At 40.8% G+C, this 25910-nt stretch overlaps 1 protein-coding gene across 1 annotated transcript in view; it reads left to right on the forward strand.

Annotated features, from left to right (window-relative positions):
- CUBN (cubilin) overlaps positions 1 to 25910 on the forward strand; it is a 258721-nt gene that overhangs the window by 113897 nt on the left and 118914 nt on the right. Inside the window, exons 30-31 of the mRNA XM_081135485.1 lie at positions 7187 to 7361; positions 8879 to 9048. Of these exons, the coding sequence (XP_080991611.1) occupies positions 7187 to 7361; positions 8879 to 9048 (345 nt within the window). The remainder of the gene's footprint in view (positions 1 to 7186; positions 7362 to 8878; positions 9049 to 25910) is intronic.

Raw genomic sequence — 25910 nt, forward strand, 5'->3', positions numbered from 1 at the left:
AGATAATTATGATATGATGGCCTTTGAGAATCTATTATAATCAGCTTTTTATTGCAAGGATCTAGTCATTAGGAGATTATACATATAGTAGATATCCTGGACTTTGACCTATCTGCAAAATTTAAAGCTAAATACACACAAAACCCCTATCACCATACAGGATGCTACAGCTCATCGTGGCAAGCTTTCTATATCTGGTAGAACTTAAACTCCATGAAGGCTGGGTATTTGTCTGCTTTTGTTTTGTTTTACTGCTCCCCCCCCCCCCCCCAGGGCCACAGAGTACTTGGCAAATAGCAAACACCTGATACGTATTTGTGGAATGAATGCAAACATCCAAATGTCTCTGTGACTGACACACCCTAATAACACACGTATGGTGGTTTACAAAGGGACTTTGACATCCCCTTTCCCATTTGAATGTTCAGTAATCCTGTGAGGTAAGGGCGGAATTTTGTCCCCATTTTACCATCCTCAAAACAGAGGCTCAGAAAGATTGATGGGTTTTCCCATGGCCACAAGGATGGTGAGTGGAAGAGCTATGAACTGAACGCATCCACCACTCAGCACTCTGTGAAACGGTATAAAAAGATAGAGGTAGTCAGTATGCAAGATATTGAAATGAGTGGCATGTACTTTATGGAAGCTTTAGCACTTAAACACTTTAATTAGAAAACAATTTCTTTCCTTGAAAAGAAGTGGGGTTCTCAAATCGTGCCCTCACCTAGCGGGGCAGTCGCTAGGAACTGCATTTAACAGCTCACATACCTCTCAAGGACTTGTGATAAGCTGCGGTAAGTGAAATCAGACACACAGCTGGTCAGTCCTTGGTGAACACCCACCCCCTCATCATCACGTAAGTACTGTTGCCAAGTCATGACTCCATCTCAGAGCTGTTTTTTAGGAGGAGAGAACAAGAGGGCAACAACTCACACTCACATATGAAGTAGGACTCACACTCAATGTGGAACCTCTGGGTGGTCTCTCCTGCTAGCAAGGATGTTTCCCAGTTGCATAAATGCCCTCGACGCTTACAAAGGGCTGGAGCAGACTTTTCCACAGTAATTCGAAATGTTCCTAACCCTTCATGTTCCTATTCCAAAGCCCATTTGGCAAACTTAAATGGGTTTATTGTGCTTTGGGTTTTGTCACACCCATTACGTGAGAAAGAAAAGACCGGGACTGTTCCCTGCAAGCAGCCTTGGGGACAGAAAGACAAAGCAGGGACTCCAGGCGGTAGCACTCAATCAGGGCACTGTGCCTGCACAGGAAAGGCTGCGAGAAGATGCTGCGGTTGGCGTGGGGCTCATTATTATTATATGTTTTAAATATATCTTTATTGATTTCAGAGAGAGGAAAGGAGAGAGAGAGAGAGAGATAGAAACATCAATGATGAGAGAGTCATTGGTCCACTGCCTCCTGCTGGGGATCGAGCCCGCAACCCAGGCATGTGCCCTGACCGGGAATCGAACCCCGATCGCCTGGATCATAGGTCAACACTCAACGGCTGAGCCACACCCGGCCGGGGTTGGGGCTTATTTTTATTAGGACAAGGTCATCTCCCAATGTCCCATCAAAATTAAGGCTTGGAACAGTATTTTAAGGCCTTTAAATATTTTGGGAGTTTTTTTTATTAAGGCTAAAATGAGTAACTTCCTTACTTTTTGTTCAAAAACCTTGTTTGACCTCTCTGCAAATGCTCAATAAATTTGCTCTAATGACGATTGTTGATGTAAGAAACGTCCAAACCTGTAGAGAATTTTTATGAGTTTATTTGAGTCAAACTGACAATAATTGTTAAGAAGCAAAATCAGCAAATACCCTGGAGAATTGCAGTTTTTCAGCTTATTTTATACATTAGAGTCAAAGAAGGGGATGTAAGGAGGGTCACATGAAATCCATTGGTGAAAGATTAGGGAGGCAGGAGAAAGCAAAGCAGGGAATCTCTGGGATTGGATACAGAGGAAAATAAGAGATTAGTCCTTCTTTTAGTTTAGTGGGCACAGGATAATCAATAATTAACACATCACATAGGGATGGTATTCCATGAGGAGTACCGTGGTCTCCTGCTCTGGTGCAAAGGTTGTGCCCTGAGGGGCCTGGAAAAGGGGCTTAACTCTGACATTTCCAAGGTCTGTTATCTTAGATGGAAAAAGACAATAGACAGGCTCAGTTAAGGTAAAGATGGACCTTTGTCAAAGAAGCTACAGGCCTAGGATGTGACTACCTGTCACCATCTGCCTTTAGTCTGGAAATTTTATGTTCAAAGCATCCTATGTGGTTACTTTAGGTTTCTCAGTCTGTGTGGGCTGCCGTGCTGGCTTCCCCTGAGCTTGTCGGATTTAGCATGTGGCCCCTTTTTTGTCTACACGATAAAATGATTTTTTCCATCCCTCATACCATAGAAGCTGATATCTTGTTAGCAAGAGGTTTCAAAATGTGTTACCCTTGGTGGGTGTGTGGCCCAGAAGCCTCTGACTCTCTTGACCCGCCTGCCCTCAGCCTACACATTCTCCTATCTTGTCCTGCTGAGCAGAGCCAAGTAGCCCCTCACTGTCACCAGGTATTAGGCTTACTTGGGTTTCATCTAATTTAAGCAGGAGCCAATATTTTTCTCCCTCAAAAATCCGTATCCAGAAAGCGGCCAATTGCATTAATCAACAGCCGTTTGGTTACTCAGAACCCTGGGATGCTGACTTGATTGTAGCAATAAATGGAGCTAACAGAGCAGAAAGAAATGTTCCAAACAGGTCAAAACCACAGACTTTGAAAGGCTCTATATCCTAAGAATTTGCTAAAAACACATTTTTTCATCTCTAATCATCAGACCAGTTCTCTTCCCCCTACAGTTTAGTCATACTTTGTAGTCCAATGAACCACACCCTGACATTCTTTCCAACTTTTCCTTTTGAAGGGTCATATGCTAACTGTTGGTTTTATCTGTAGAAGCCAAAAGTGTCTTTCTATTGTTCGGGTCCTGGAAACACTGGCTGATTTTTCTTCAGCCTCTGAGAAAGAAGCCCAAACCGGCATAAAGCAGAAAAGGAAATCCACTCCTCGGTGCTATAAACCTAGACAATTGCTTGGTGTGGGCAGTTAGCTCCCTCTGGTCTCTCCGCGAAGGTCTTTTGTGAGCCCAGCCCAGGAGGAAGGGAAGCAGAAGTGGTAGTGTTTATTCTTCTGGAGGCTTCTAGGCCCAGCCGACTCACATCCGTTATGTTTGTGTTCTCAAGGGGGCCCGCGAGCAGGGAAAACAAAGACTATTTTGCCGACGCGCAAGTTTTCTTTGTTAGAACTAAACCCCTGTGCCCGATGTTCTCTCCAAATATGGGCCGCTTACTGGGCTTGGATGATTAGGAGCACATGCTGTCAGTGTCATGCTCTGAGGACTGCGCCCTGGGCTTGGGAAAGACACGAAACCAGAAGCAATCTTGTCCCCTGCATTTGCATATGTGTACGTGTCAAGGGCCACACAGGGCTCTTCCTGAAGTTCTGCTTTGGGTGGGCTGGAGGGGGGGCCACGCAAACATAGCTCCTCCTAATGAAAATAAGCATGAAGCCGTCAGCCTGCTTCGTTCCTCTGCAATTACAGTCCTTGTACTCAGCCCTCTGCGGAATAGCAGTTTCATTCATTTGGGCCTTTCCCGCATGACTGGGGGAATTAATCAGACAAAGAAATCATTATAGATTCAGATCACATACTCCCCCAAAGAAGGCTTGTTGTTCTCCTCTCTCTCCCCAGAGAACACTTGAGTGTTTTCCCCCATCAGTCAACAGCTTCCCTGAGGGTGGGCAAGGGCAGGGGTCCTAAGGAGTGGGGAGGGGGCAACTGGAGGGGGAAAGCAGCACAGTCACAGGGACAGGGGGGCCCGGCACACAAACCTTAAGGAGCCGTGCTGTCCTGGCTCCCACCCTGAGCACAGACGGATGAGCATACACGTGGGGCGGAGGGAAGGACCCAGACACCAATGTGCTTGAAAACTATTGCCCAAAACTGTCTTTCCTCCACAAATTTGAACTTGGCAAGACCTGAAGGTAGGGGTTAATATCTTCTTCTTTTTAAAATAATCTTTAATTTAATTAATTTATTTTAAAGTTGAAAATGCTACCACTTATTCCTTTAGGCAAATATATCAGTGCACAAATATGATAAATATAAAAAAGAAAATCATATGATAAACTCAGAAACAGCCTCTGATTCTGGATTCTGTCAGTTTTCTCACAAGATGGCATCTTATCTCTCTCTGTCTGAAATGAGGGAAACTGCCTGATTTTCTTCTTTATGGCTCAAAGTCCAAAGCATCCTGTTCCATGATGTTTTACTGAGTTTCATATATTTGTCAACTTTTTATTTTCTGCAATCATTTTCTTTTTTTTTATAGATATGTGTTTATTGCCATTTTATTGTTCATACATTTGACCTTCTCCGCCTCCTTCTTCTCTTTCTTCAAGAAGACCCTTTAGCCTGGCTGGTGTGGCTCAGCGGTTGAGCATCGACCTGAGATCCAGGAGATCCTGGTTCGTTTCCTGGTCAGGGCACATGCCTGGGAGTAGGGGGTGTGCAGGAGGCAGCCAATCAATGACCTCTCTCATCATCGGTGCTTCTCTCTCTCCCTCTCCCTTCTTCTCTCTGAAATCAATAAAAATAAAATAAAATAATAAATAAATAAAAGAAGAGCCTTTAGCATTTCATGTAATACTTGGTTTGGTGGTGATGAACTCCTTTAGCTTTTTTTTGTCTGAGAAGCTCTTCATCTGTCCTTTGATTCTAAATGATAGCTTTGCTGGGTAGGGTAACCTTGGCTGCTAGTGCTGGGCCTGGGACTAATTAGAGTTAAGGGGCACACCGAAGCCAGATGCTGCCTGTTTGAGAGATTTTAAGAAAGCCTGAAGCATGAGCCATGACAGGCCATTTGTAAGGAAAAGCCAGTGGGGACAGCTTGGGTGGGCCTGCAAGTTGGGAATCACCAGGGTGGGGCTAACAGTGTGAGCCAGGTTGATAAGAGTCTCAGATATGCCAGCTCTGTGGGGCAAGGGCTCAGAAAAGGAACAATAGCCTCTGCCAGCTCTTCTGTCTGGGAGGAAGCTGCCCCTCCAGCTCTTACTCTGATGCCAGATGACTCAGTTCCTCTCCATATGTCCTTGGTGCCTTTCCAGCTGCTACCCCAGTGCTGGAAGTCAGAGCGAGTGAGTCCGAGTAAGTCAGTGTGCAGGCCCTTTAAGAGGAACACCTGGGCCTGGCCAACACGGCTCAGTGGTTGAGCATCGACCTAGGATCCAGGCGATCAGGGTTTGATTCCCCATCAGAGCACATGCCCGGGTTGTGGGCTTGATCCCCAGTCAGGGCCGTGCAGGAGGCAGCCGATGAATGACTCTCTCATCATTGACGTTCCTACCTCTCTCTCTCCTTCTCCCTTCCTCTCTCTGAAATCAGTAAAGTTTTATATATATATATATGTATGTGTATATATATATTTATATATTTATATATTTATATATTTATATATTTTATAAATAAATAAATAAATAATAAAGATATATTAAAAAAAAAAAAAGGAACACCTGGGGCTCCAGAAGCCCTCTGCCTCCCTCAGCCACAATCCCCGTTGGTTTTTATAGCCAGAGGTTGTGGGGTTTTCTCTTCCCAGCACTGGAACCCTGGGCTGGGGGGCCTGGTGTGGGTCTCTAACCTCTTGCTCCTTAGTAGCTGAGATATCCCTCCTTATTTTTCTCTGACACACGTGGGTGTGGGACCAGTTTGTTCTGCATCTCCACTCCTCCTACCAGTCTCGATGTCGATTCTTCTTTATATCCTTAGTTGTAGGACTCTGTTCAGTTATATTTCAGACTGATTCTGATGGTTGTTCTGTAGTTTAATTGAAATTTTGATGTGGTAGTGAAAGAATTCAAGTACTGCGTTTACCTATGTCTCCATCTTGACCAGAAGCCTAATTTTATTTTACTTTAGAAAACATTTTTTAAATCCTAACCTGAAGATATGTTTTTATTGATTTTACAGAGAGAAAGGGGGAGAGAGAGAGAGACATCGATGTGAGAAAGAAACATCGATCCGTTACCTCCCATACGCTCCCAGATTGGGTATGGAACCCGCAACCTAGGTATGTGCCCTGACCAAAAATCAAACCTGCAAACTTTTGGTGTACAGGACGATGTTCCTGACTGAACCACCCAGTCAGGGCATTAATTTTATTTTTCAGTATCTTCTGTTTGAGTCTTATCTTCCCCACATTCCCCACCTTCCTCCATGTAACACATACACTGGATAAGCAGGGCCCACTGGCCATTGAGAAACCTGTGTGTGAGGTGACCTGGAGGTCTGGCCTGGGCTGGACTAGACTTGCTTGCAAGATGCTGGATGTGAGACCAAGTGGATACTTGGTGGGAGGACTGTGTCACTGGGGTGTCAGATCCCAGTCAGATAGACAGTTGCACATTGGAGGAGCCTAGGGTTGAGGACAACTGTGATGGATCAAGGGAGAAACATCTGGATACTGAGGCAGAGTGCACAGGGCAATTCCTGAGCAGAAGTTGGTGCTCTTGGTCATGTTCCTGAGAGTGGGCATGCTGGGAGTAGGAACAGAGAAGGATTCCTTTCTTGAGGATACTGCAGAACACGCTCAGAGAGGTTATATTTTCACTCCGTCTGAAGAAGGAAAAATATGAATTAAATGCCTAATCTTAAAAAATATTCATATTACAAAGTGGAAAATCCTAAAAATATAACTGAGAGAGCAATAGCCTTCAATGAACTTGATTTTCACCAACAAAATGGCTTTATACTAACCCTAGAAGAGCTAGAAAATCAGACTTGATACAGCATTAGGGGCAATGCCTTTGCCTAAGAAAACAGGAAATCTTTTGAAGACGTGAAAAACAGGAAGAGGAGAGATAAGGAGGAATCATCTATGCAGTTCAGCTCTACAAGTCTGGCTGATAAAATAAGCAGGCATTTCGTGGGTGGTTGAGCTTGTGTGTTCCCAGGGCAGAGGGAGTGCCTTTGAAAATCCTGCTCAAGTTTATAGTTCATCCCCACCCAAGGAGGCTGAGATTTCAATTTCTAGTGATAATAAAGTCCAAGAACTGGTGGTAAAAGTGAGTCACGGGAGGGCTGTAATTGCTTAAGTACATCTCTAATTTAAATCTTTTGTCCTGCATCCCATTCTAGATCTATGGAGGCCCCGATTTCCACTCTCCCAGAATAGCCCAGTTGTGTGCCCGGAGATCATCTGAGAATCCCATGCAGGTCTCCAGCACAGGAAATGAGCTAGCAATCCGATTTGTGACTGACAGCTTCATAGGTGGGAGAGGCTTCAATGTCTCATGGCAAGCCATCCCTGGAGGTGAGTGAACTGAGCCCTTGTTAACTTTCATGAAATGATTGGAGAGAGGTATAGAGACAACATCCTGACAACTTTGTGACTTCCCAAGTGGTGAATACTGCTTTGGCATATACTTTTCCTTAAAAAATGGGGTAGACTTCTGAAGAGTCACGGTGTATGTGATAACAAGGAACATACGCCGATCCATGGCGAGAGCAGGAGTGGGTGGTTGGTTAGACTCACTTCCTCTCTAAGGACTTGTGCCTGTTCACCAACTTCAAACTGGGGCATCAGAAAATGTAAATTTCTTCTTGCCACAGTTTAGACCTTTAGATTCTTGGCAAATGTCAAAGCTGTAAATGTTAAGTCTGTGAATTCCAAGGAATTACCAGATATTAGACAGTGACATTCTGCCCAGGAACTTAGGCAGTCTGAATAAGTTATCTGTAACGGATTGTTTAAATAAAATAAATTAATGCTCAAAATATTTTAGTAGATGTTAACCTGTACAACTACTCATAACAGCCACATTTATTGAATGCATACTTTGTGCCTGGAGCTTTCATAACGGTTCTATAAGAATCATCTCATTTCATCACAACCACTGTGGGAGGGACGTTCATTTCATATACTCATCATAGTAAAGAGGAAATCAAAGCTTTAGAGATGTTAGTGACTTCTAGAAAATGCCAAAGCAAAAATGTAACCTCAAGCTACTTCATGGCCCCACTTTTGCAACTGTAGGGTAATACAGTAAGTATATCACATGTTTCCTGAAGTCAACAGCGTATGACTTTAATTAGAATTATAAATATGTGTTATTTAATTACCCCAAAATGATTTGCAGTTATTAGAAAATAATACTGAATTTTTCCATTATTGGTTTGTACCATCATCATTCCAAGAAATAACGGGTCATAGAGGTAGACATTGATAGGTATTTGATAACATCATAAGAATAAAAATATTGAATAACTGTACCAGATCCAGAATATTAAACTGATTTATTGTTGACACTATTACAGATGACACCCATTTCCCCCCACTTTGCCCACCTTCACCCAGCCTCCACCCCTTCTCCCCTGGCCTTCACCACACTGTTTTCTGTGTCCATGCATATTAAAATTTAAATTGCAGATATTAAATTGTTTATAAAAGCATACACTACTGAATTAATCAAAATTCTTGGAAGGAGATATGCTATTCTTACAACTGGCTATATTTTTAGAGAACCATGGCAAGACTTTTTATGGCTTTATGAAGACATGATTTCATTTACGCTTACTTTTCAGTATTTTAAAAATAATTTTTGGCATCAATATTTAAAGTATTTGAAGTATTTTCTTAGTTGTCCTTCTTTGTTTTATTGGGATGAATGAATTAATGGTGGATATTGATGTCTTCAAAATGTTTAGCACAGACTACCTAAAAGTGGTAGTCAAACAAAGTAGCATATTGTCCTATACTACCAGGTTATGGGGTAAAGTTTTATGCATCAGGGATTCCTCTCATTATTGAATTGGGTTTTCTACCTACAGGTTGTGGTGGGATTTTCCAGGCTCCCAGTGGTGAGATTCATTCTCCAAATTACCCCAGTCCTTATAGGAGTAACACTGACTGTTCCTGGGTCATTCAAGTGGAAAGACATCACCGTGTTCTCTTGAACGTCACTGACTTTGACCTTGAACCTCAGGACTCTTGTATTATAGTAAGTGACACAAATCTCAAGCATTATCTAGAGTTAAACCTGGGTCAAACTTTGCCGTATGAGCATATTTATCAAATGTATTAGTTATGGGTGTTTTCAACATCAAATCATAGGAAACCTACCACTTAGCAACTTAAAATATGAAGACATTTATTTTTTACCTACATACAAATCAGGAGATAGATAATCTCAGGATTGTTTAGAAACTCAATTTCTGCTCTACCTTTCTTAGCGTGTTGGCTTTTCACTTTGTGTTTGTTACCTCATGGTCAAAAAATGACTGCAGCAGCTCGAATATTTTATATGAGTTCAAGTCTGGGAAAAGGGAGAAGAAATAGTGTTAGTTGCTTCTATTCTGTATTTTTTTAATCAAGAAGGAAAATTTTTCATAGAAACCCCTTTACATTATCATTGTCCAGAATTGGCTGCAATAAAGATTAGGAAATTATAGTAGAATGGAGGAATGGATTTATTATAATTACTTTAAATCAGTTATTTTTAAACCTCTAGAAGTTCTCATGGGGTTCTACTTTTATTGAGATCAGGATATCCCAATCTGCTATTTGAACAAATCTCTCTGATAGGACAGAATATATTGGGAGATGGGGATGGAAGAGAAGGGATATGACTATTAGTTGGTTAGATGACAATAAGTCCTGCTACTGCCAGCAACTTCAACACATTCTCACCTGTAACTAATGCTATATGCTTAATGGATGAGTGAAAAAGACTGTATTTTGAGATATTCTTTTTGGTTTTAATTTAATTATTTTTAACAAAAGGTTTCCACCTTCTATTTGTATTTTGTAACACTTTATTCAAATACCAACCAGATTCTCCTAGCTAATGGATATTTCTGTTTTAGTTTCCTGATGTATTCTTATACAAACTTCAACTGGCTGACTTCCAGATTTAACCCAAGAAAAGTTAAAAATTGTTTTACATTTTTAAAAGTAGTCCAGTTTAATGGTATAATTTTAAGTATTATTTTATGAGATTAAATAATTAATGTACTTAAAAGTTCCATTGAATTATGATTAGGTATTAATCTTCATAATCTAAATTAGCAAAACATTAAACAAGCTTAAGCTTTAGGATATCTACTTTCTGTAATGGTAACTCAGACCAACTCTCCTGACAAAGACAATTTTAAAAATCTGAATGATATTTAAAAACATCTTCCTAAGTACAAAAAAGACCTCACAGAGACAGTAAAATTTCTGAGTTAATGTCAGAGAGAGACCCGAGCCTAATACTGGGGACTGCTTCTGCCCACAGGGCATTTGCTGATCCAGAAGGAATTAGCAGCACTTCTGAGAGTCTCTCAGGGCAAAGAGGAACAAAGTTTCAGTTCAGGGCCTGAAGAGGGTGAAGCCCTCATAAACCAGCATGAATCCTAGGTAGAATGGGAGTAAAACAGCCTTCACAGACTGTGTCTTAGCTTCAAGTCACCTGAGTGGCCCCCAAAATCTCAAGCCACAGAATAATGAGGGGAACCCTGTACTGCTAATGCATTTAGGCATTGAACGTCCAGCAAGAGTAATTTAAAACCTTCTTCAAAGGGAAATAAAAATCATCCTATACCTCATTTCTACCAATAACTTTTCATATACAATAGCCAGTGCACTATCAAAGATATTCCTATATATGAGAAGACAATCTAACATAAATGAGATACAACATAGTAATAGACAACGGAAACAAATGCACTGATATGCCAGACACTAAAGTTACCAGGCACGAGTTGGTAAACAACTATGGTTACTAAGCTTAGGGAAGTAAAAGTAAAATTTAAAACTTTTAGTAAGGACTGCAAACTATAAAAAGAAAAAAAGAAAAAGAGCTAACTGAACACTTATAACTGGATAAATACATTAGCTTAAATTAAATTCTCAGTGGAAGTTTTGTGGTGTTTTTTTTTTCTTTTCTTTTTTTTGTCATATTACACAAATTGGACAGAGATGAAGCTAGAAGTAGTGAACTGAAAGAAAAGTCAGAAGACACTATCTGGTAAATAACAGATATGCAACAGGATAAAAAATACAGAGGAGAGGTTAAGACACATAGAAGACAGATATAAAAACATACAACATACATTTAATTGTAATCCTAGAAAGAGAAGAGAGGAAAATGGAGCAGAAATGATATTTGAAGAGCTAATGACTAAGACTTTTCTAAAACTGGTGAAAGACATCAATTTACAAAAAGAAGAATTCCAAGGAGCCCAAACAGCCAAGCAGAATAAATAGAAAGATATGCTTATTTTAAAAAACAAAACAAAACACACCTAATGATGGAGAAACAATGTTACATTCAGCCAGGGGAGTGGGTGGGTGGGTGGGAGAACAGATTACCTTTTTAGGAAGTGGCAAACTGAATGCTGGCTCTTTGGTTGTGATAATTGGAAGCAAAAAAAGACAATGGGATGGTATTTTCAGTTTGAAGAAAGAAAATACCTACCAACAAGGAACTCTGTGCTCTCCCAAATAGCCTTTCAAAATGAAGGCAAGATAAAGCATTGAAGCAGACGAGGGGCCTTCAAGAGAAGTTTGAATGGGGCAGAGACAAACTGTCTACCTCATAGTTTTGTCTGCGGTGGGCATTTCTCCATCACTTGCTCCCTCCCTCTGTATGGTGCCAGGTATGGTTTCTTGTCCTTCATAGAGTCCATAAACCATAGAATTCAATGCACAATGGCATGTGAATAAAACAAAGCCTAGGCCAAAGGCACACCCACCGTGGATGCATTATTTCCCTCCTGTGGTCATGAGTAGGATTTTCCACCCACCTGAGATATAAATACACAAGACTGGCTTTTCTATTAACCACTGCCTTATCTCAGCATGCAGCTGGGCTTGACTTAAACTGTAGCGACAGGGAACAGATTGGAGGAAGTAAAACCTCAAATATGATCTGGTTATAGGCATGGAAATAGGAAACTAAACCCAAAGACAGGTGCTGGGAGGAGTCCACTCTGGCAGATAAGGTAAAAAATAAAAAGTATTAGTCCCAATGAGTTGTTGGAATCAGAAAGTTCTGTTAAGTAGTTGCAGTATCCCCAGCAGTGGGTAGATAGGCATTCAGCAGCTAATGCCACTAAGCACTTGCGTGACACATTGATGTACAAAGCGAACCACCCCAGCAGTGTGAGACACCACAGTGCCATGGTTAAGAAACCCAGCTCTATGGTGGAATGGACCTGGAACTGAGTCTGGGTTTTGCCACGATCTAGCTGGGAGAAAGTTAATCATTGCACTTCAGTTTCCTTAACTATGAAATGGGGATAGTAAGAATATCTGTGTCAGATCTGTTGTTGGGGGATTCCAGATTACATAAGTGAACTGCCTGTCACATAGAAAGTTCTCAATTTGTGCTAGCCATAATCATAAAGATGCTGGTGATGAGTGCCCTCAGAGGCATGTTCAGTCAGCACTGAGAAGAAGATGGCATGAGCTACTAGCGGGGCAATGGCTCGAAGAGCCAGGACCTCCCACTTGGTGTCCTGGGCCTCAAGATCTTCAGTAAAAGAAGGAACTACTTGTGAATCTTTGGCATAACACAGCACCTAGCATTTAGTGTACATAGGACTCAATAAATTGTAATAATAATCAGGAGAAACCAAGAGTGATTCATTGAGGCCTGGAAGCCAGAGAAGGTTTCACACTGAAGATGACATTTAAGTGGCAAAATTTTGCTGGTAGAAATGTGCTAGTGAGGCCAAGAGAGGAACCGTTAGGGAAAGAATGAGGGAAATTGTGCACAGAGGTAGGAATGTGCACAGACATCTGGGAACAGGAAAGGAGGGTGTTGTGTCTGGAGAGTAGCTATGTGTTGGGGAGACCAAGGATCTATAGAGGACATGGAGACCAAGGGTCTATAGAGGACATCCAAATTGGACAAATTCTTTTGTGCTCTGTGAAGAATTTGAAGTAATCCTGTAGATAGTATGGGGCTTATGAAAGTTTTCTATAAAACAGAGGAGTAATTACTCAAAACCGTATTTTACAATGATAACAGGCAGTTGTTACAACACAGTTGGCAGAGAAAGAGGTGGTATAAAGGCTATAAGAGAAGCTATGGAGAAGCATTGGGCAGTGGCCTTGGGGATGGAGAGAAAGGACATATTGAAAAACTCAGAATGGTGTAATCACCAAAATGTAGAGGCTGATTACATGGTGCAGGGTGGGCTGGGTAATAGAAATAGAAGGGTTAAGACTATTCTCTTGAAGAACAGGTGAATGTTGATGCCATTGACTGAGTAAAAAGGTAGACTACTGAGTTTGGAAACTTGAATTTAAAGGTCTACAATATGTCCCTTGTAGAGTTCAACACATGAATTCAGTGCTCCGGATGGGGTGTGAGCTGTACATATCCATTTGAGGATAATGTCTGTGTATTTGGATGGTTGTTAACACCACAGAAGTAGGTGTGGTCACTAATAGGAGTATTCTGTAAAGACAAAAGGGCCAGGTAAACTCTTTGGGAAATACCACTATTTTAGGAGAATATGAAGGAACAGAGGAAAAGGAAACTGAGGAAGGATGCTCAGAGAGGTAAGTGGAGAACTGGAGGAGAGTGGGAGTATAGATTGAAACAAAGCCACTGGATTTGGTCTTTGATGGCCTTGTAAGGACCAGGATGGTGTGCGTAGTAGTGGGAGACTTCAGACCAGGGTCTGGAGCTTCTTAGCGTTTTCCCAGAATTATGGAAGTGAATGATTTAGAGGGAAGGCAAGATCAATGGAAAGTTATTTTTTTAATGATGACAAAGCTTAAGCAGGTCGAAAGAGCAAGATGCTGATGGAAAAGAGCAGCTGAATGGAAGAGGTAAATGGATTAACTGATGAAGACATGTTATCAGGGCAAAGACCTAAAAAAGAGGCCAATTAGTTCTATTAATTTCATACTTTCAGAATGAGAAATTGGAACACAGACCCAACCATAAGATTTCTTTTTTACTTGCAAATTTATTTATATCGAAGATTGAATAAATCATATACAAACTAAATCACTTTTGTTTTTACAATTTATAAATCACCCTTATGCAAAGATAAAGACATGTGAAAAAGGGCTGTTCAGGTAAATTGGGGTAGAGATCTGCTGTGTATGGTTGCCAAGTGGACTCAATTATGGAGAGGGGAGGTCAGCAGAGGTTTGGAGCCAGGCAAGCAATGTCCTGGCAAGGCTGGAGGCTTGGCTCCAAGTTAGAGTTAGTTGTCCAGGGATTCATGAAGGCAGTCATTGAGGCACCAGCCATCTATCCTTTACAGCTAGATGGACACTGGATGTGAAACGTACCTTAAAGTCCAATATCTTACACAATATTTCTGCAGTTCCAGTTCACACAAAGCCAGTCATTCATTCTGGAGACATCAAGTTAATTTCATGGTCCTGTTGCTTATACAGAATCATTAGCAAAGAGAAAAATACTCACTTCCAATGATGTTACCTGATAATGTTTGTATTCATGGAATTTTTAATAGACCTGAAGTGTCCTATTTAATACCAGGGTAAATTGTGCTTGGATGAGACCAGCCATCATGTGTTGTGTTTTTTTTTTTAACCCTCATAACAATTTGGATCATCAGAAGTGGAAATACTAATTTTAACAGCCTTTATGGTTAATAGTCATAAACACATAGGTACATAGAATATTAAAGTTGGAAAATGAGAGATTAGAGATAATTTACTGTCATCTCCTTATTTTAAAAATAAGAAAACTGATGTCCAGATGGGTCAGCATCAATACGAGGTAGAAATTAATAGTAAGATCAGCACAAAAATGTAAGCGAGCCTAAAGTAAGACTAAGTGTTTTAGTAAAATATAAAATTTATAGCCTATGTACAGGGAACTAAATGGTAGAATAAAGGACAACTGGGAAACTAGGGAGAGAAAATAAAATTAGGGTTACTTTGGAACCATTGTGAATTATCTTTCAGATAAACCCAATATAGGGCAAAGTGTTAGGATTCAAATAGGAAGTGACAGTGTCTCTGTTTTGAAGTAGGGTGGTCTGCATTCCACTCATCCATTCCATCTTTGGTGTCAACTAAGTGTTGGACACTTCTACTTATGCATCTCTGGGCGTGATACCACTGCTCGCTCTCTTCATGGCCTGGGGATCTTAGATTGCTCATTTATAGAATCGAGTGCCTGGGGAACCCAAGCAGAAAGAGAGGAACTAGAGAAGAGGATCCTGTTTGGAGTTGCGTTCATGTGTAGAAAGAGGAGAACAAGATGGGAGTTGAAGGAATGGACCCAAAGAGTCAGGCGATGTCAGTGGTGGGTTCATTCCGAGAGTCACAGTCAGACTCACACACACTACACCTCTGGTCACGCTCTGGGGCACACGTCCACCAGGCATTGGGTGGGAGAGCAGCTCCACATTCCACTTGCAACACAGACAAGAGCTCTTTCTATAGTTGGCCTAGTCCCCAATGGTCCCACAGGCAGCCCTAAGCCATCACTCTTGGTTTCATGGAACTAAAGACAAGAATCAGCAAGCGGAAGAAATGAATGAAAACTTTTAAATTGAACAGTAATACACAGCCTCCATCCCCTCTCATATAACCCATAGCAGCAGTCTTTGTATTTCAGAGGCACCAATCTGCCTGATGCATGAATTACTAATAGATTCATGGCTGAATAAAGGAATAAAGGAATTTTTGCTGTCTCTACTCCTGCAATGAGCAGTGGAAAATTGCAGATGGCACATTTAGGAATGTCCTGTGTGGAGTTCACTCCCTGGCACAATTACTGATAGACAATCTCACTATTTTGAGCCACATGAGATAACATCGCAGTAGTGCGTTTTCTAGAATTACACGCTGCTATAATGAAAAGAGAGAGAAACTGAATGTTCTGACTTCTATTGAAATGGCGATGAGGTGCTAATGACAAAGCTCAACTTGCACTCAAGTTTCAGCTAATTTGGTAATGTGTTTGTTCCATCCCTTTCCAGGGGCCAGTTTAATTAACCTCGGGCACCCCTGAATGACTCACGCTGTGAGTAGTTCTCGTGGAGGCAGCAGTGGGAGGCACTGGCTAGGCCGGACTCTATGGGCAACACGAAAACGGTTCCATTATGTTTCCTTTCAGGAAGGCTGAGTTTTAAAGTGACCTCCAACTGACAGTTTAATTGCTTAATTAGAGTCTCTCTTCTGAGCCTCAAATTCATGTAGCCCTGCAAGCTCTTATTGATCTCTGGGAAATGCAGCTTGCAGTTCAGTGTGAGAGCTGGGAGAAGTCAGTTCAGCTGCGCCAGTGGCCCCGGGAGACTCCGACCTCTGATTTCAGCATCCCCTTTGCTCAGCACAATGGAATGTCTGCCCTGTGAGAATCAGTAAGAAACAGATAAAAGCCAGCAGACCAGAGTCCCCAGCCAGGCTCTCATTTGAAGAAAACATACACTAGGGCTCACCAAGCCTAGTTCCCTGTACAAAGAAAGGGCACATGATGAGTAGCCGGCTTCTTTTCTGAAGCTTTTTGTACTGATCTAGAAGAAAGAAAGCAAAGCGTCTGGTTAGAACTGAAGAAAACCAGATGTCCCCACCCCCATCCCAAAGCTGCAGCGTCTGTTGTTATGGACATTGTTTGACAATAAGGCGCAGGTGGGACAGGCCAACACAGACTGCAGTTTCCACATTTTGTTTTATTTTTTAAAGACACTACCCATGATGTGTTTCCTTTTAAAACACTGATCATTTCCAAAACAGAGCAAACAGACCCAGGAATAATAGAACTCAGGGCTTCAAAGAGACAATGGAAACAATTCTTCCTTAAATATTTATTGTTTCACAAATAAATCCAGGACAGAAATCAGGCTCCTCCCCCCTCTCACTTCTTCCCTCTCCTTCACTCCTCACCACCGAAAATTTGGTTTCCATTTAATACTTGAGGATAATCTCTGCTGATCTCTTTAAAATGTTTAATTCGTGACTTACTTTTGACAGCCTGCTAGCCATTTGGCATTCCAGTGCCAAATTAGTCACTAAGAGCTGAGCCAACACTTTATATCCCCAAAGCAAGGAATAATCGAAGGGAAGCCACAGTTCTCAATCTGTGGACTCAGGCCTCATTTTGTTTCATTTACATGTCAGCTCAGAATCTCCTTAAGTGTTTATTTCTTTGTGAATAAAATGAGCTTCTTGGATTTCTTCTTATATTAACATTGGAGTCACTGCTTGGGACAGTTGCAAATTATTAGACTTGGCTGTCGCCTGTAAAATTTGAAGACCAAGTGTGATCATGTTGAACAAAGGAATAAGAGTGACAATGTCCATGAGACGTGTGACTATAAATTTCACTTGGTATTAATTTCAGGGGAGTGTAGCTGGAATGTACCACTGACTGAGGAAACCTATGCTTCCTACTCCCCACCCCAAAGAAAAGCTGCTAGAATGAGTAATATTTTCCTTTCTGGCCTCACATTTATTATTTTAACAGCTTGGATGGTTTCCTGAGGGATTCCCCTCCCTATCGCTTGATATTTCCTCTGTCTTAGAGCAGTTCTCATTCCAAAGTGGGAATTCCGCCAGCATCTATACTACCATATGTAGTGTGTGAAAATATTTCATGGACTCTCATCCTCAAAATTGACTTTGCACCCTCCTGGAAATGATCTCTTCTGTACCCTAAATATCTTATGCTTCACCATGTGTTTTACCCTAAGCTTTGGGGCAACCCACGGCAGCAGGCATGTGTTGCAAAGAAGAGTTAAAAATGAAGTAAAGAGTAAAGGCCAGGTTGAAAGCCAAATTACACCAGGGGCAAGACTGGTTGTGATTTGAAAAGGACAGGCATGGGTTTATATCTGAATTCAAGAATAGAGCTGAGTTTAGGAATCAGGGATATAAATTTAGGTTTATTTATCAGTCCCGGGCAGTGTGCCCTTTGTTACAGTCTGCTAAATTAGCCATGCCGGGAATCCCACGCATGTTCAGTGGGATGGAATGCATGACAGGTGCCAGCTACTCTGAAATCTATGGGGGCCCCGAATAAGAATTTCTAAAATGTCACTAAGGATGCTTTACTGTAGCCTGGATAAGTGAGAGGAGACTTCCATCCTACCTCCAGAGCTCCCATATGTCTTTCTAGGAGACCACCCGACATCTCACTTAGCTTCATAGACTCATGGCCTCTAGATATTCTATTCTCAATGAATGAAACTTAATTTTGTCTTTTCAGTTGGTTTAATGATAATTGATCAGATGTCAGCTACATGGGATCAGATGGATACGGGCTCTACACTACTCAGTGTGTGACTGTAAGGAGGTCAATTATATGTTTTCTGAGCCTCAATTTTACTGACAAATAGAATTGTAAGAAGGGTTGAATTTTTAAAAACATATTTAAAGCATTTATCACAGTGCCTGGTACAGATAAGTGTTAGCTACTACTCCTAGTATTTCTGTTACTGCTACTACAGCTTCTATTACTACTAAAACTTTGTTAAAGGCCTTCACCTATCTTTTTAAAATTGTGAAACTTAGGCACACAGAACTACAGAACTGGGTTCATAATACTCAGTTTATTGCTAACTACCATCATTCATTTTTAAATAGATTTGTTTTACTTTAAAGTATTTTTTAAATCTTAAAATACATATTCTGATTCCCCCCCCCCCACATTCTTCAATGTCATCTCAGTGAATTTTATCACTTCCTAAGTGATACCTTCCAGAAGATCCACAAATGGGTTAGGAAGAAAAAAAGTAACAGTGCAGAAGGTGAAAATAGAAGCATATTCATGCACATGAAAAGCTCAGCGCTGAAGCATTGCCATGCCTTGGGGATTGTAAAATACTCTGTGTATTTTGCTTTTGAATTAAAATAGTTTCTTCTTACTTCAGTTTGTAATAATTTTAACCCACACATTTAGTTGGTTTATTTTCTCCAGGAGCAAGATGAAAGTTAGTAAAACAAGAAGATAGGAGATTCAGTAGAAATATTTTCCCCCATCTACTCTCCAACAATCTGAGGGAAGAATATATTCCAGTTTCTAGAAGTGAAAATACAAGCATAACCGAGGAAGCTAATGTTCATTTTCCTCCCTCAGTCATGTGCTTGGGCGGTAAGTAATGACTGTTTCAGTGAGGTGATCACGAGTCTCTCCGTCAGCTGGGCTTTGATCACAGAGGAGGGGCTGGGGCTGAAGTGCTGTGCACTGGGACTGAGCATCCCTATCGGTCACTTGCTCTTTAGTTCTCAAGCAGAGCACCAGTGATTGCTTGTCTTTATGTAGTGCAAATTTTTTTTTAGTATTGGGATGCTCTGCTTTCCTTTTGTATCACATTTTACATTTTTCAAAAGATCACACTACACAGTGGCTGTTATTTGGAGACTGAATTGAAGGGGCACAAATTTAGGCAGGGAGAATTTTAGGCTGCTGTGACTGAGGCAAGATGTGATGAAGTCCTGCACCAAGACACCAGGAGGAGGTCCCACACCAACACACTGAGAGGAGGTCCCACACCAACACACCGAGAGGAGGCCCCACACCAACACACCGAGAGGAGGCCCCACACCAAGACACCAAGTGGAGGTCCCACACCAACACACCAAGAGGAGGCCCCACACCAACACACTGAGAGGAGGCCCCACACCAACACACCGAGAGGAGGCCCCACACCAACACACCGAGAGGAGGCCCCACACCAACACACCGAGAGGAGGCCCCATACCAACACACCGAGAGGAGGCCCCACACCAACACACCGAGAGGAGGCCCCACACCAAGAGATCCACCAGAGAAACATTTATGGACAGAACACAGGATCTATTGTATTGGGGGGATAAAGAGGGGATCTAGAATGGTTTAGCAATTGGGTACATGCTTCTGGCATTTACTAAGGCAAAAAATGAAGGTAAAGGAGGAATTAGGGGTAGAGGGAGATGACTTCAGTTTGAGATGTACACTTTCAAGGCTTATGGGACCATATAAGCAATGAGGCCTGGGATGCCATTGGATATGTGAGCCTGGAGCTTAGAAAAGTGTCTATTACAGGTATAGATACAACTAACAAATATCTTGGCGATCTTAAAACAGAAGCATATCTGTTTGACTTGATACATTCCTGACAGGCAGCAAAAGGCAGATTAAGTGGCATTAATACCCATCTGGCTCAGATACTGCAACACTGTTATATGAATAGCACAGCTTATTGTCATGCCTGTATGTGAGCATTTACATGTTTGATTAGCTAAACACTTAAACATTTTAAATATATGTTATTTAAAAAGTTTACATGCTCCTCATATTGCATTTTTAAAATACAGAAAAGAAGAAGACAGTAATGCCATCCGTAATATTACAGTACAGAGACAAACTATTAAAAGTTAGGTTTATTTCCTACACAGACATACACATACAGACACACACATGCACACTTATACACACATAAACACAGATAGTTGAAAGGACATGGAAAGTGGAAGGTGGGCAGAGGACATCAGACCAACCCCCAAGGCCCAGAGGATTCAGAACACATGACATTTATGGTGCCATCAGGAACCCCCCATGCCCTAAGCCAGCGATTTTCAACTGGCGTGCCCCAAGAATTTTTAAAACTTGCAATACCTGACTTCCCAAAGAACTATGGAAGAAACAAAGAAACAAAGAGAGAAAACCATGGGATTCCCCATAAGGTAACTGGCATTTGGAGAGAACTTCTCACATGACAGGCACCACTTATTACCCAGTGACTCCTCACTCTGATCCTATGAGAGCCAACTATTGGAAGGAAAGGGAAGGTGTCACACTGTCTCCATTTCTTCCCTTTGCACAGACAGTTATTACAAACTCAGCCCACTCAGTTTTACAAGAACACCTTAGACCAGTAGTGACCTATCATTCCCCATAATAATTTCAGGAATTCTTATGGGGAGGAGAGAGGGGAGGTGGTCACCTAGATGTCCATTTATTGCCACTGTTAAAACTTCAAGCCATCTGTCTCTTGCTTCTTATGGCTGTTTCCTTTCTCTCTAACCTGTATTAAGAGAAAGCTGGAACTTAGACCCCTTCAATTTATTTCTCCAAAATGCCACAGACCTGAGACTCTTTTGTGTAGTGGACTTTGATGAAATATTTTAGGTACTGGCAGCTGATTACTGCAGGAAGCAGAATAGTAGTTGAATTAAAATGTGATATTAGACTTTCTTGTCCTTAAAACTTCATTGTTCATTCTTTCTTCAATACCTCATTTCACTTCCCCTGTATTAGTTATCTGTTGCTACATAGCAAATTATCTCAAAACTTAATGGCCTAAAACAGCAGCCTTTATAGTTTCTGTGTAATGAACCCAGGGGTGGCTTACCTGAGCCTCTCCCTGCTCACCCACGGTTCCTTGCAGACTGTTGGCTGGAGGCCTCCCTCAGCCCCTCGCCATGCAGGCCTGTCTAGTGTCATAACACAGAGCTTGCTTCATTTGAGCAAGAGGCATAGAGTGGAAGAGAGAGTGCCAACAAGAGGGAGAGTGCTAGAAAGATGGACGTGTCCATCTTTCATGGCGTGATCCTGGAAGGGACATCCTATTACTTTCGCTTGTAATCTACTTATTAGAGACAAGTCACTAGGTCCATTCCACATGCCAGGGGAGGGGATTACACAAGGGCATGAATCACTGGAGCCTGGTTGGAAGTTGTTGCCCCCACAATCCCAATTGAGTAATTTCTATGAATTATGTCTCTTACTCAGACTCCTGCTTCATCCACATGGCTGGACAAACCTCCACCCTTGGGGCTTTCTGATTTTGCCTCCGTAGATCTCCAGTTCCCTCCCTCTAAGGCTTTTTTTCATTTCTTAAATAGCCATTTAGCTATCCCTCTGTCTCACTTTAATAGTAGAGGCTAGTATCCATTAAGTACTTAAAATGTGCTAGGAACTCTCCTAAATACTTTATATATTTTAACTCATTTAATTCTGATGAACAAGAGCTATGTGCTCATATCTGTTGCATTTTACAGATTAGGAAGCTGGATGATAGAGAGGAGAGAAACTTGTCTACAAACACATAAAAAACAAACAACCCATCTCTCACAGTCATTCTCCGAGAACCTGTGAACGTGTTTTGCTATATGCAGACTTTTTCTCTCTAAAAGAAATTCCGTCACCAGCTTCTAAATAATTTGTACTGTAAAATAATGCATATTTTTATCATCATTAAGTGTAGGGCAAGGTAAAGGGTTCCTTTTGCTTAGCTCCTTTTTCCCCCCCAAATTACCAGTCTTTGGACTCTGACCATAGGCCTCTAAATATCAGAAAGGGATGCTAGTCTATGCTGGAGATGACATGTGTGAACTTTGAAAAAGGGCTGACATTTATCCAAATCTCCTTAAGATTTTAAAGCATCAGTATAAAAATTCATAAATGATTGGCTTAGTTTTAACGTCTGGCTAGAAATTAGGGCAGCGATTTTCATCCGTTTCCATCTCATGGCACATATAAGCTACTAAAATTCTGCAGCACACCAAAAAATATATTTTTTGCTGATGTGACAAAAAATCAAAAGGTATAATTTTGATTCATTCACACCAGATGACTATAATTGTGTTGTCTGTTGTCATATTTTATTTGACAGTCTAAGGGAGAAGAGGTCAGTGCCCCTGACTAAATAGTCAGGTAGTGCAAGTTTTAGAAATTCTTGCCGCACACCGGTTGAAAATCCCTGGTGTGGGCATGGAGGGTTTCTGATGGCACTGTGAATGTCATGTGTCCTGAATCCTCTGGGCCTTGGGGATTGGCCTGATGTCCTCTGCCCACCTTTCGCTTTCCAGGTCCTCTCCCAGTTGGTGAAAGGCTGGTATGGTCAGTGAGAAGGCACCTGGGAGCTCCTCGTGTGGCCTGGCCTGCGCCTTGTGACTGGACCCTCCTCCGTTGCCCTTTGGGACCAGAATGTAGAAGGCCTGCCCAGAAAGCGGCCCCAGCTGACCTCTTACACACTGTGAATAGGCTCTTTCACCCCCAGCCGTGTCTGCTAGGCATTGACACACTCTAATCCCTCAGAGAGAGAACAGTTTTTCCTTAACTCTGAGTTTTTCTCAACTTTATCCTCTGTCCTTACATATATTATTCATTTACTTATTTGAACACCAAATATTTATCATCTGTTACATGGCAGGTTCTTTTCTTTTAAAAAGTCTCCTATTTTTGTATGATAAAATTAAGGTTTGGTATTGTGAGCATGTAGGCTGGTATCTGGAAGTTTTGCAGAACTCTGGATACTTTCTAAAGAGACCAACTTTTCTGTAGAAATTAGATTACCACTTAACCAGATCAGCCTGTTTTCAGAGCCCCTATAGTTGTAATTCCCAAAGATGGTGGCCACTTTTTCTTTTGTGGATTCAACTTCAAAATTTTATTTTACTAACATCAGATCAGAAAATCAATTCCCAGGCCTGGAAAACTCTCAGCAGTAGATTTCAATAAGAATTATACATCTATAAATTATATGACTATGTTATACGCGTAGCCAACAGTAATGTAATTTGCTAGCTCCATCTTGGGCACTAAATGGAAGCAAGGGAAAATGGATATTGATAATTTTCATGACTTTAGAATTTCAAATAGATAAGAACAAGTTTCCCTATTTTCTTCCTTGCATTTTTTTCTTATAATTTTAAATTTTAAATTGCTTTGATATTACAAGTGTTAACAACACTCTCAAATAAAAGAATTGCTATTTCAAACTATTAAAAAAAATCAACTGTCTCGATAACCTGAGGTATTACACTTTTATACAACAACAATTAGGTATATATAACTTAATAACTCTAAAAAGCATTTTAAAGAGAAGTAACAGCATATAATGTAGAAATTGGAGAAAGAATTAAGTTCCTGACCCTTGGATCACTAGTTCCCATTGTCACGAGCTTCCACTGGATGAAACAATACTTTAATAGCTAGCACACTTGTTACGTCTCACTTCATTTATTTTTTAAAAATCACATGGTGTTGAGGACTAAGTTAGAATGTTTGTGATAGTACTTGTTCAATTGTAAATCATATTTAAGGTGCTGTTGATATATACTTTTGATTTGGGGACATTTGGAAATCTGCCTTGGATCCATTCCTTGTGAAGCAGTGCTTCAGCCTTACAAATTTCAGCAAAGGTCCTGTAATTCCAGGGTCTCGGGGGTGGGGTGGGGGAGGCTGGGAAACATAGAGACCCCCTGGAAGATGAGCCCCTCTCAAAGGATCCCCCAGGCACTGGCTCATTCGTGTGACTTTCTGGAGTTTCCAGCCTTAACTCTCTACCTTACTCTTTACTTTTTTTCTTTCCTTAAGAGATTGCAACCATTCAGAGAAAAAGAGAGAATTTAGAAAGGGAAAGAACAATATCCATTCACTCCCAAGAGCTCTGAATATAGGGAGAAATAAAGGAGACTAGAAAGGTCTTGCTTTTTGTAAGTTCATGGACTTGTAAAAATCTTCTGAATGAGTGTGTTGTTGTTGCTTCGTGAGGGTGTCTATAAACCTCATAGAATCCCAGTGTTCCACTAGAGTTTAAGAAATGTTGTTCTAAACAAACAGACAAATCACCTTAAGAGAAGCAGCAGGTAGTCTTGACCAAGAATCAATTGCCCACACCCTGTAACCCCAGACGTTCTAGAAGGTAGTCTCTAAAACAAGTATTAATATTACTGAAATCCTAGGTTGTTATAGTTATAACCTTAGGAAAGTAAAAACCAAGTATAAAAATAACAGTCTTTAATTAAGTGAATGGTGGTAATATTTGAAAGTAGGGTGAAGTGTAAGTATCATAAGAGGTTCTGTAATAATGGTTTATATGTTATTTTGACTACTATTTAAGGTGTCCCAAATGTTCAAAAATAGCAGTCATACTAGATTGGAAAGTATATTTTGAGTTGGTTAAGAAAATGCAATTTAGTGTTTAATTCATCTTTAAGTGTTGAATAACAATCAGTTTTAATGTTTTATTGGATATATAGATTTAAAATTTGAACATTAATTTTAAAAAAGAAAAAAGAAAGAAAATAATTGCTGCTTTAGAACCACATTTATTCAAAACTCATTGCTATAAAATCTTTAGCTCCCCCTGTGAGAGAGTTACAAACTCTATTAATGTTTGATTCCTGTACTTGTATAAATTCAAATGAGAATGGCCTCCCAATCATACTCCTGTGCTAAAGAAAACACTGGTTATAATCATCACTAGATATTTAAAGTGACTGGTGTGTCCCTTCCTTATATTAAATTTCTGAACTTTAAATTTTTTCCAAGACTTTCTTATTATATATAAATGACAATTAATTTTGAGTGAAACAACCATACTTTAATTTCATATTTTAATCCCACTCTGGTGGTTGGCTGGTTGATGCACCTATTCTACTTAATTGATATCTTGCATTTGACAAAATAAAATGAGAGTTTCAATTCTGTGCTCTAGAACCTATCTGTCTGGTTCCACATGACTTGCTCCCTCTCAGGAACGTGTGACTTGGCCATATTACTTGGGCCCTTTGTGCATCAGTTGTCCTCTTGTTAAAAACGGAGGGATTTTTGGGAGGAGAAAATGGGATAGGGTATGTGAAGAGCTGAATCCAGTCCCTGGCACACAGTAATCACTTAATGAAGAGTTGCTATTATTGTTATCATTCAAAGAAAAAGAACTTATTTACCACTGGTTTACACATAAGAGCATGAAAAATTTCACATGAGACACACAGAGTTCCAAGGAAATGAGCGAGCTTCAATTTCACAAGCCAATACAGCACTTTTGAGTGCATGTAATGAAAACTCTGTTCTATTGGGTAAGCATGGGAGGTCACCTGGTCCCAGCGTGGTACTGAGCAGACACAGAGCCCAATATATTTTCTTAATTTTTGAGGTCATTTTCTAAATTA

This window comes from Miniopterus schreibersii (assembly GCF_964146895.1).
Source record: "Miniopterus schreibersii genome assembly, chromosome: 1".
In the NCBI taxonomy this organism is placed as follows: Eukaryota; Metazoa; Chordata; class Mammalia; order Chiroptera; family Miniopteridae; genus Miniopterus; species Miniopterus schreibersii.